At 43.8% G+C, this 12,857-nt stretch overlaps 1 protein-coding gene across 1 annotated transcript in view; it reads left to right on the forward strand.

Annotated features, from left to right (window-relative positions):
* ctnnd2a (catenin (cadherin-associated protein), delta 2a) overlaps positions 1 to 12,857 on the forward strand; it is a 386,866-nt gene that overhangs the window by 163,450 nt on the left and 210,559 nt on the right. The window contains exons 4-5 of the mRNA XM_031795295.1: positions 8,144 to 8,178; positions 8,399 to 8,518. Coding sequence (XP_031651155.1) covers positions 8,144 to 8,178; positions 8,399 to 8,518 — 155 coding nt within the window. The remainder of the gene's footprint in view (positions 1 to 8,143; positions 8,179 to 8,398; positions 8,519 to 12,857) is intronic.

Raw genomic sequence — 12,857 nt, forward strand, 5'->3', positions numbered from 1 at the left:
ATAAAACTGTGTGAAAGCTGGATTCCCATTAATACACATCTGCACACTGATTGTTGTCACAGAAACACTGTTCCAGTTCGTCACGGTAATGACAGCCTGTCAATAAGCACTGTTTGGGCTTGAGCAGAGTGAGGGGACGAGACAATGTGAATGCAAATGTCAAATTCAAAACAATGTGAAAACTCCTGGGTGGAGAGAGAGAGAGATTTGAATTATGGTAGTTGATTTTGTATCTTAACTGTCTGTGTGTGTGTGTGTGTATAAAAGTTAGGGAAAATAGGATTTTGAATGGGACTGAATTGTGTGTCCCCGCAAGGTTAGTTAGACAAGACTGTTTGTGTGTGTATGTGTCTGTGAGTGCATATGAATGTGTGTGCTTGGGTGTTACTGCTGATAATTACATTTTAAAACACACCTGTTAGTTTCCCCGCATTGGTGCTAAAACATCTGTTAACTCCAGCTAAAATGACCCTGCTATTATCTTTACTCTGATATGATGCTTCCCTCTGTGCAAATACAGATAATGAAAGAACTCCACAATGCATAATACACCATGGAGAGATTATGTGGCATAATGTGTGCCCCATAACATTTTGGCTATGATGAGAATATGTTACGGTGGTAAAAATGTTAAATACTGCTTCGTGAGTACGTATAACTACACATAAAAATATGAGACACACACTAGCCCCGTACTGTGGCAGTGGAATTAGGAGTGGACACTCTCCAATCTAGAATTCTATGTCAGGGTTTCATTGGGATTAACAGAGATGATAATTTGGTACTTTAGTGGGATTGGGGGAATTACGCTGCTCTGCTGTTCACAGACTAGGATTAACACAGATTATAGGGACTAACACAGCTGGTTATTCACCCTGGGTTTCCACCTAGGGTGGCCCAACCAGTGTGTGGTGGGTCCAGTAATGCTGTCAAACCTGGGATTACTCGAAATTTATGAATGTGTTGACCTGCAGTTAACCCCTTCTCGAACAACGTTGTCACACACACACACACACTTGTTATCTAACTGTGTAAGAACGCTCATTCACTCACAGCTAAAGTGTGCAGTGTGCCATAACCTATGGACACCAATGTCAATATTCCAGCCAGGTCACTCAAGATACAATGTGATATTTAAGTTTCGGTACAGCGGGAAAATGAAATGCCAACAGTTACTGTAGTTCATTATTGTTAATTTAAGAAAATACAAGGTGCTGGTTTTCCTGATTGTGAAAACAAGCAATATGACTGCGAAATCAATATGTTAACATGACTCAGGCATTGAATAGGCTTATGTTATAATGCTTGGTTGCACAGAGAAAAAGATGCACACTTGTGTGACTATCATAAAAGGGGCATGTCTTTAGCACGGTACTTCTCATCTCCCACTCCGGGGTAATGTGATGGGATGTCACTGTTAAGTAGCTCTCTGTGGCCCTGGAGCTCCATTCATCTGTAGTAAGCGCAACACAGGGTGCAGGGGCCAATTAATTGGCAACTTCAGCTTTGGCTTGCTTATATACAGCAAGTACTATCTGTTTGCTGAAATGGGTTCTAGAGGGAAGTTCGTAATGTGGCTCAAGCACTTTCACGACGTGCTGAAACTCCTATTCTCAACCACCAAGAGTGGGCGCATATCCGCGGCTACAAAAACCTTTCGCTCTTGTCATTTCTTTGGCCCGGTTAGAATCTGCTGCGAAGGGCTGCTTGAATGCAGAGGGGAGACGAGGTTGTATTGTTGTTTCTTTCTGTTGCTATCTTGCTCCGGTGGTAAGAATACGTGGGTGATTTCGGTGTAAATGTGTCGGTGTTGGCAGCTGCATAGGCTCGTTGAGCTGTGGCGACATCCTATTAACGTTTCATCCACAAGTCTGTCAATCGGCGTTGTAGTGGGAAGCCAAAATGTTGCCAAACTGGAGATTGAAACGATGATGGAGGATCCACCTGGTTTATCAACCCACCACTCACCATCGTACAGAACTAGTTCCGGGCTGCGCCTCACAAAAGGACAATTTGAAACGCACCAATTAAGATTAGAATTTTGATTACAAGGTGTGCATAAACTCCAGTTGTCTTAACGGAAAAGCCTGAAATGTTTTTTTTTCAGATCAGATTTACTCAAGTGGAACACAACGCAGCATGGTGTCATAGAATTACAACATTATGTTAAGTTCTCACACTCGGTTTTTCTTAGAGGCAACATAATAGGGTTCTTAGAACTCTCATGTGTCTGTGTGAAGAGGGAGAAGCCTCTGAGATTTAACGTTGACAGTAGATTTACGATGGCTTGGTGATAAGACAACATTCCATTCCATGATTAGTGTCGGTGTGCCTGTCTGTTGGTGCCAGGGAGACCCAATCTCCAGTTTATTTAAAGAGAAGATTTAGTATTCTAGGTTGTATTAGTATTTTTGTATAAGCAAGCAGTAAATGAACTAGAGACAGACATTTGGCGCCATGTAAATCTTGATGTCTGTTGCATGAGAGCACAATGTACCTTTGTATAATTTTCACGTATCTGTTCTTCGTCACAAGGACTCGGGAAGACTATAAGAGTTGTAACCTAACCCTGTTTATTTTGGACTTTAACAAAGAATTATGTACACCAATATGCTTAATTTAGAGTTATTAACTTCAGTTGTTCTGCAAATGTTGGGATATATGTTTTGATTTTTAATACATTGTAAGGCTGCATGATGAGACTAATGATGATTTGAAAAAAAGTATCTTGAAAGGCATGAGCTCTGCTTTTTGTTTTGCTCAGGCTGTACACACTTCCAAAGTCTCTCATTCATATTTTGACAAGCACTTGATAATGCCTTAAATTTCACAGAGGCTTCTCCTTTGTGGCCGTAATGCACCCTAAAAAAATGGATTCCTTTTGTGGCCCGAAGTGGTCCATTGTGCCCTTCTCCCTGAGTGTCCTGCGAAATCCGGAGCGCTTCTCTCTCGCATGGCTCTCCATCATGTGATCTTGCCTTTCTCACAAGCTACAAGTGAAGACAGACACATCTGGGACGCAACTGCGCACATTCTTATCCAATTCCGAGGTGCATATTGAAGATATTGGAAGAACTAGTCTATGTCAATCTACTATCCCACATAGTACAAAAGTCAATCTATTCTATTATGTGTGCGAGAAATAAATATTCCAAACATAGTCAGGGACAGTTGTGGGATGCGATAGATCCCAAATTAATACAACCACAAGCATAAACTATTCAGCAATTTCTGCACATATTCATCGCAGCAGTGCGAACATGGTAGTAGGCTATAAGCGCAGCAGTGCGAACATGGTAGTAGGCTATAAGCGCAGCAGTGCGAACATGGCAGTAGGCTATAAGCCCAGCAGTGCGAACATGGTAGTAGGCTATAAGCCCAGCAGTGCGAACATGGTAGTAGGCTATAAGCCCAGCAGTGTGAACATGGTAGTAGGCTATAAGCGCAGCAGTGCGAACATGGTAGTAGGCTATAAGCGCAGCAGTGCGAACATGGTAGTAGGCTATAAGCGCAGCAGTGTGAACATGGTAGTAGGCTATAAGTGCAGCAGTGCGAACATGGCAGTAGGCTATAAGTGCAGCAGTGCGAACATGGCAGTAGGCTATAAGTGCAGCAGTGTGAACATGGTAGTAGGCTATAAGCCCAGCAGTGCGAACATGGTAGTAGGCTATAAGCCCAGCAGTGTGAACATGGTAGTAGGCTATAAGCCCAGCAGTGTGAACATGGTAGTAGGCTATAAGCGCAGCAGTGCGAACATGGTAGTAGGCTATAAGCCCAGCAGTGCGAACATGGCAGTAGGCTATAAGTGCAGCAGTGTGAACATGGTAGTAGGCTATAAGCCCAGCAGTGTGAACATGGTAGTAGGCTATAAGTGCAGCAGTGCGAACATGGCAGTAGGCTATAAGTGCAGCAGTGTGAACATGGTAGTAGGCTATAAGCCCAGCAGTGCGAACATGGTAGTAGGCTATAAGCCCAGCAGTGTGAACATGGTAGTAGGCTATAAGCCCAGCAGTGTGAACATGGTAGTAGGCTATAAGCGCAGCAGTGCGAACATGGTAGTAGGCTATAAGCGTAGCAGTGCGAACATGGTAGTAGGCTATAAGCGCAGCAGTGCGAACATGGTAGTAGGCTATAAGCGCAGCAGTGCGAATATGGTAGTAGGCTGTAAGCGCAGCAGTGCGAACATGGTAGTAGGCTATAAGCGTAGCAGTGCGAATATGGTAGTAGGCTGTAAGCGCAGCAGTGCGAACATGGTAGTAGGCTATAAGCGCAGCAGTGCGAATATGGTAGTAGGCTATAAGCGCAGCAGTGCGAATATGGTAGTAGGCTATAAGCGCAGCAGTGCGAATATGGTAGTAGGCTATAAGCGCAGCAGTGCGAATATGGTAGTAGGCTATAAGCGCAGCAGTGCGAATATGGTAGTAGGCTATAAGCGCAGCAGTGCGAATATGGTAGTAGGCTGTAAGCGCAGCAGTGCGAATATGGTAGTAGGCTATAAGCGTAGCAGTGCGAACATGGTAGTAGGCTATAAGCGCAGCAGTGCGAACATGGTAGTAGGCTATAAGCGCAGCAGTGCGAATATGGTAGTAGGCTGTAAGCGCAGCAGTGCGAATATGGTAGTAGGCTGTAAGCGTAGCAGTGCGAACATGGTAGTAGGCTATAAGCGCAGCAGTGCGAATATGGTAGTAGGCTGTAAGCGCAGCAGTGCGAACATGGTAGTAGGCTATAAGCGCTAATGTTCCATTAGCGGAAAACACCATTATCTAAAGTGACCACAAATGCAATTATGCATGTAATGCTTTTATTATAAAGGTGCTTTTGTATGGTGAAAATGATCTTCCCCAAACTGGAAACTCACACGTTGCTTATATATGCCAGTTAGGCTCTACACCCCTTGTAAAGCGGATTAATGTGCTTAATTTTAAGAAGTTATTTGGCCACTTTAGTTTGTACAAACCTTATAAAAACATATAGGCCTATGTGCTTGGCTACATGACTATGATTCGAAAAAGTTGGGGGAAAAAGGCATTTTTTCTTATGCTGGGCATCATTCACAAGTGATAAACTAATATTGTCACCCATCAGACTATTCTTGATTTAATCTTGTCTTTACATATACTAAATAATATATGTGTGACATTGGTTTTGATTTAGAATGGACCATTATCATGCTTCTGTCTCAAGACTGGGGCAGGGGGAAACATACATGTCATCTATGCACTTATATAGTGAATGGAGGAAGCGTTTCCCCTGGTTCATTTTCATGCCAGCCAGGTAGGCTATTCTCCTGTTGTAAAGAGAACCAATGTGCTTAATATTAGGAAAGTTGAGAAATAAATATAGTAGGCCTTGCCTATAGGAAGCTTTGTATTTTTATTAGAGGCCATCACTCTGTTTTCTCCCTCGATTGCATAGCCAATAGAAATGTTGCGCAACACGAGCACATTGGCTCTCAAGTGTTTGATTAGATTTTTGAATACATTTGCATTGCTGTCAGAGTGGTTACAGGGACAATAGAGTGCTGAGTACCAGGCAGTTAGCACGTTTGGTAGGCTACTAATGACCATCAGCAGCATCAGAACTTGGAGAAGCCTAATTACCATGCCTTCATTACTTGTGACCGCAGGTGTGGCTTTAATACGGTCACCGCAACAGCCCCAATAGAGGATCCAGGCAGGCTGGAATAAAAACATTGTCATTTTTTAATTAAATACTTAACTTCTCCAGCCCTCTTCCCCCCACTCTCCTTCTCCCTCTTCCCCCCTCTCCCTCTTTCTCCCTCTGTAATGTCCTCCATCTATTTTACACTGGAAGCTCTACTGCAGTGCAATTAGGGGCAAGACCTGGGTGCACACACACACACACACACACACACACACACACACACACACACACACACGTACACACACTGCCGTGGTCTATGTGATCACCAGGATCACGAGGGGAGCTCGTGACCCAGTTATCCCTCTAATTGTGTGTTTCTGCATAGCCTGCTATAGTGTTTCTGAGAGAGAGAGAGAGATATCACAAAAAGCTATTCATACCTCGGCCTAAACATCGGCGCCACAGGTAACTTCCACGAAGCTGTGAACGATCTGAGAGACAAGGCAAGAAGGGCCTTCTACGCCATCAAAAACACCATAAAATTTGACATACCTATTAGGATCTGGTTAAAATACTTGAATCAGTTATACAACCCATTACCCTATATGGTTGTGAGGTCTGGGGTCTGCTCATCAACCAAGAATTCACAAAATGGGACAAACACCAAACTGACTCTGCATGCAGAATTCTGTAGAAATATCCCGTGTACAACAAAAAACACAAAATAATGCATGCAGAGCAGAATTAGGCAGATACCTGCTTATTATCAAAATCCAGAAAAGAGACGTTAAATTCTATAACCACTTAAAAGGAAACGATTGCCACGCGCTGACCTTAGATATCTCTGTTTTTCTATATATTTTGGTTAGGTCAGGGTGTGACTAGGGTGGGTACTCTAGTTTTTGTATGTCTAGGGGTTTTTGTATGTCCATGTTGGCCTGATATGGTTCCCAATCAGAGACAGCTGTTTATCGTTGTCTCTGATTGGGGATCATATTTAGGTAGCCATTTCCTCATTTGTGTTGTGGGATCTTGACTATTTTTTAGATGCCTGTCTACACTAATTTGTATAGTTTCATGTTTCGTTCGTTGGTTTTGTTGTTTTTGTTAAGTGTTTCATTCTTTAAAATAGAATGTACCTATACCACGCTGTGCCTTGGTCTCACTCATACGACGAATGTGACAGTGATTCCCAAACCTTCTATACAAAGCAGAGATATGAACCTGGAGAAGAGTCCCCTAAGCAAACTGGTGCTGAGGCTCTGTTCACAAACACAAACAGACCCCACAGAGCCCCAGGACAGCAACACAATTAGACCCAACCAAATCATAAGAAATCAAAAAGATAATTACTTGACACATTGGAAAGAATCTACAAAACATCTGAACAAACTAGAATGCTATTTGGCCCTCAACAGAGAGTACACAGTGACAGAATACCTGACCATACCTGACTGAATACCTGACTGACATAAAATGAAGGAAAGCTTGACTATGTACAGACTCAGTGAGTATAGCCTTGCAATTGAGAGAGGCTGCCATAGCCTGTCTTCTCTTGAGATCCAGGTCTGCCTATGTGCACACTGCCCACAAAATGAGGTGAAAACTGAGCTTCCTAACCTCCTGCCAAATGTATGACCATGTTAGAGACACATATTTCCTTCAGATTAGACAGACACACAAAGAATACGAAAACAAATCAAATTCTGATGCCATCACAGCAGCATGATTTGTGACCTGTTGCCATAAGAAAAGGGCAACCAGTGAAGAACAAACACCATTGTAAATATAGTATTTATGTTGATTTATTTTCCTTTTTGTACTTGAACTATTTGCACATCGTTATAACACTGTACATAGCCATTATATGACATTTGAAATGTTTCTATTGCTTTGGAACGTTTGGGAGCGTAATGTTTACTGTTCATTTTATATACTCAGCTTTGTACTCAGCTTTGTTCTCTCAAGAGGAAATCACTCTGTTACTGGCTCTCATTGATTGTCCTTGGGAGCTAGCTAACAGAGCAACATTAGCCTCCTAGCGTGGTCTATCCCTGATCCAGAAAAATAAAGAGGATGTGACAGCGATTTCACAGAAACATTGGAAAGTTATATTTTTGTTTACTTGCAATGTATTCCCTATTATTGACAATTATAAGGTTTGAAAAAGTCAGGATCGCTAGCAGAGGTCTTGGGGAGCCTTCCACTTCTAGGTTTGTGTAAACTTCTGACTTCCTTCCTGGTAAGGCCTTGCTGTGGTCTCCTGGTGGCGAGTGGCTGTAGTCCGGACGGCCGCTGTCTTCTGTTCTGTTGGTGCTGAACTTCAGAATTCCTATTCAGTCGCTGTCCACTTCAATGGTGCTGAATCTCTGACCACTGCTATTACAGCTTTTTAAATTATTTTTTTTTACCTCAGCTGTAAACAGTAAACAGTTTGAATATTTGATAACAACAATGAACTATGAGGTTACAGTATATTACTGTATAATAAACTCCATATTATGAGTTATTTTTCTTAACCTCAACTGTTGTCTTGCAGTTCGGCAGATGAGCAGTTTCGCTGGAACATCCAAGGTAGGCTAAACGTCAAATACTTTACTTTTTATAAGCCGTTTTTATTGATAATCACTGTATAATATTTTATTATGCATATTTCCTAAGAATACAACCAGATATCACTGACATGGACATCATCAAATTTGTGTGACATTGAAAATACACACCCTTTGTGGAGGTTGTATCACGACTGTGACCCAGACTAACCTGTTCCCCCTGTTTCCTGTTTCCTGTCCAGCTGATGGCCAGAAGGACATAGAGGATGAGCTGACCACAGGACTGGAGCTGGTCGACTCCTGCATCAGATCCCTGCAGGAGTCTGGAATACTGGACCCTCATCAATACAACACAGGAGAACGTGAGGACAACTCTTATTTTAATATGACAGGGTTTGTTTGTGTGTAACGTTCCCATTCTTTCTTCAGTCTCTTCCTATATATTGATGTGTTTCCTCTGGTGCAACTTCCCGCTAAGAGCTCATTTAGGGACACGGAAGAAATAACACAATCACATTTGTAAGACATTTCCATCTCTCTGTCGTCAATGCTACCCCAAAGAGGTTTAGCCATCAGTTTGTATTTACTGAGAGCCCATTTCAGAAATGATATATTACAAAAGAAACCCAAACCAAACCGTTTAGTCTTACTGATGCACACACAGACTTTTCCTTTTGATAGAAGGAGAGTGGTTTATAAATGTAGTGTATCTCTCCTAATAGTCCTCAAAATGACAGTCATTCCACTGAGAGTCGAGGGGACTATTTAGTTGGAAAGAACAGAACACCCTCGGTTTGGATTTTCCTCTGTCAGTTCAGAAGCAGACAACATTATATTACACAAAAAGCCGATATATACAAAACAGCATATACAGGCTTGTGTGTGTGTGTGTGTGTGTGTGTGTGTGTGTGTGTGTGTGTGTGTGTGTGTGTGTGTGTGTGTGTGTGTGTGTGTGTGTGTGTGTGTGTGTGTGTGTGTGTGTGTGTGTGTGTGTGTGTGTGCGTGCGTGCGTGCGTGCGTGCGTGCGTGTGCGTGTGTGTGCGTGTGTGGGACATTCCCCCTCTCGCTGTGAAGCACAAAGTGGTGTTTGTTTAATAATTCATAGGAACCTAGAGCAGGAGAGGAGATGGGTGGAGGAGACGAGAGGAGGTTGCTGTGAAACTGCAGATAGTTTAAATCCCCGACTACACAGAGACAGATTAAGGATAGAACAGTCCTCTCTCTCATTTTAGCCGAAAACATATTGATGTGTTTGTTGGCATCATAAGGGAGTTCAGGGGGTGAAGGGCTGTTTGGATTCCCAGGCTTACACCAAAACGAGAGAACATGGAGGGTTTAACTTGTGTAGAGAGGTAGTGCTTCTTAAAAGATGACACTTAAACCAAAACTCAGAGAACCAAGTGTACACTCTTAAGCTGTATTCAAATACCCATACTAACCTAACATTAGGTAGGTAACACATACCGGTACATACAAGCAACTGCTGTAATGATATGCTATGCGGTTCGTAAGGCTAGCATACCTAACAAATTGTCAGGCAACACAACGTGTAACGTAACTCATTTGAAAAGTCCTAAATGTTTTATTCCATTGCTCAACATGTTCTCAACATTTGTCATAATTTGTTAAATTAATGAATATTTACTTTTTGTACTTACATTTGTTATCCGCTCGTCTGACTTTTTCTTCAAATCTGAAATTCTTGTGAAGCCACGCCCATTTTCTGAAGATTTGCATTGTGGGCCCCAAAAGCACGGAAATACTTCAAATTTCGCCGAATATAGTACAAAATCATTTGAAACATTTAGCATACTAACTATATCCATACTATGACCAATAAACATACTACATACTTAATTTACGTCATAAATAGTACAGTCAGTGAGGTTCGTATGAGTATTTCGAACACAGCTTTAGAAAAAAGGGTTCTTCGGTTGTCCCCATAGGACAGGGATGGGCAGGCTGCCCCCCTTTTGAAGGCCCTTGGATCAATGTATTTTTTTGTACTCAGTTGAGGTCGTAGAATACCACAAGGTTCAAGTTTGACATTTGTTTGTTCATCTGCAGTTTTTCTCTTGTTATGCCAGTCACTGATAGTCATTCAATTAGCCCCCGTCAACAATTTTTTTTTTAGATTGGCCTAGCGGCCAGCTATCTAAACTTGTTATCATGGTTGAATTACCGGCCGCGTAATTTTGATAGTCAGTCTGACACAGATATCATATTAAAATGGCAAACATTTCTCTCCACCCTATGGAAAAATGTGTTGAAATTACCTCTAAAACAAAAACAAAATGGCTCTACACTGTCAAGAGGAGAGCTGCTAAAAAAAGAATCTTGCAATGTGGTGGTGGTGGTGGGGGGGGGTCTGCACATGTGGGTAGGCAGACCTGCGTGCAACTGCGATCCCTCATGATGAGTTCAGAAATTCTGTGGCCCCCACCCCCATCAAAGATGCCCATCCCTGCCATAGGAGAACCCTTTTTGGCTCCTGGTTAAGCCCCTTTTGGTTCCAGATAAAACCCTTTTTTGGTTCCAGGTGAAACCCTATTGGATTTCATGTAGAACCCTATATGTTAAAGGTTCCACATGGAACCCAAAAGGGTTCTACCCCGAACCAAATAAGGTTTTTCAAAGGGTTTCCTATGAGGACAGCTGAAGAACCCTTTTAGGTTCTAGATAGCCCCCCCCCCTCTTTTTTGGAATATAGTCCTGCATTTTATTTCCAGAGGTGGTAGAGATGGTGGTTAAAGGCTGTCATTTCCTGTTGGTTATGTAGAGAAATGTAAAACCCTAAAAAGCCTAAGAGCACTTCTGGTGAGTTACACACAACTTTCAACTAAATGTCAGACAAAGACAGAGTGGCTCAGATGAAAACTGTGTTTGTGGTATGGTGTGTGTGCTCTGCTGACATAAACATCAAAGGGAGCGAGAGGGAAGAGGGATAGGGAGAGAGAGAGGGAGAGGGAGAGGGGGAGTGAGGGAGAGAGATATGAGGGAGAGAGAGAGGGAGAGGGAGAGGGGGAGTGAGAGAGAGATACAGAGAGAGAGGGAGAGGGAGGGGGGGTGAGGGAGAGAGAGCGAGAGAGGGAGAGGGGGGGTGAGGGAGAGAGAGAGAGAGAGGGAGAGGGGGGGGTAGAGAGAGAGAGAGTATTTTTCTCTCCAATAGGGAGTAGGAAAAGCCTGTGATTGATATATTTAAGCACAGTGAGATATAGCACACCTCATGGACCTAACTACCGTTAAGTAAGCCCAACCCTGCCCCTTATCCCTGTGTGTGTACGTGTGCACCTATGTGTGTGTGTGTGTGTGTGTGTGTGACAGAGGACAACAGTATTGTTCTCCTCGCTCTGGAGAATGTATGCCTCTTCACCCAGCAGTGCTCCTCTCAAATGGAGGGTGGGTGTGTTTGTTCCCTCTCGTCCCTGTAGAGTGTTGCTCTCTAAGGGAATGTGTTGTGTTGACCCAGAATGCTTAGCGTTCTGATGCTGATGGAGACTGATAGTGTAAACATGCTTAGGTCCAGTGTGTGTGTGTGTTTAAACATGCCACAGTTGAGAGTGACATTACTCCACAAAGCCCAGATCACAAATTAAACAATTCTAGGCTGAGAGACGCCAACGCATAAATGACAGAAGGAAAGAGAGAACGTGAGAGAGATAGAGCTGTGATTAAAGAGAGAAATGCATGCTCGCTTACTCTCCTCACAATTTCTCACCCATCCCCCCCTTCTCCGCTCCCCTCCTCCGCTCCGCTCCTCCTCTTCTCCTCTCCTCTCACCCGTCCCCTCTTCTCCTATCTCACCCATCCCCCCCTCTCCTCTCCTCTCCCCTCCTCCGCTCCTCTCCCTCCCCTCCTCTGCTCCTCTCCTCTCTCCTCTTCCACTCCTCTCCTCTCTCCTTCTCTGCTCCCTTCTGCTCCTCTCTCTTTCTCCGCTCCTCTCTCCTTCTCCGCTCCTCCCCTCTCTTCTTCTATGCTGCTCTCCTCTCTCCTTCTCTGCCCCTCTCTCCTTCTCCGCTCCTCTCTTCTTCTCTGCACCTCTCATCTCTCCTTCTCTGTTCCTCTCCTCTCTCCTTCTCTGCTCCTCTCTTCTTCTCTGCTCCTCTCCTATTTCCTTCTCTGCTCCTCTCATCTATCCCCTCCTCTCCTCTCTTCTTCTCTGCTCCTCTCCTATTTCCTTCTCTGCTCCTCTCATCTATCCCCTCCTCTCCTCTCTTCTTCTCTGCTCCTCTCCTATTTCCTTCTCTGCTCCTCTCATCTATCCCCTCCTCTCCTCTCTTCTTCTCTGCTCCTCTCCTATTTCCTTCTCTGCTCCTCTCTTCTCATCTATCCCCTCCTCTCCTCTCTCCTTCTCTGCTCCTCTCCTCTCATCTATCCCCTCCTCTCCTCTCTCCTTCTGCTCCTCTCTTCTTCTCTGCTCCTCTCCTATTTCTTTCTCTGCTCCTCTCCTCTCATCTATCCCCTCCTCTCCTCTCTCCTTCTCTGCTCCTCTCCTCTCATCTATCCCCTCCTCTCCTCTCTCCTTCTCTGCTCCTCTCATCTCTCCTCCTCTCCTCTGAGGTCACCTTCTCTTTTCCTCCTTTCTACCTCCGATACTCTGCCTTCCACTTTTTCCTACTTTACCCTTATTTCCCTATTTCCCTCATCTTCTCTCCTCCCTCTCCTCCTCCTCTGTAACCCCTTATCCACCTTCTCCTCCCT

The sequence above is a fragment of the Oncorhynchus kisutch genome, linkage group LG18 (assembly GCF_002021735.2).
Source record: "Oncorhynchus kisutch isolate 150728-3 linkage group LG18, Okis_V2, whole genome shotgun sequence".
NCBI lineage: Eukaryota > Metazoa > Chordata > Actinopteri > Salmoniformes > Salmonidae > Oncorhynchus > Oncorhynchus kisutch.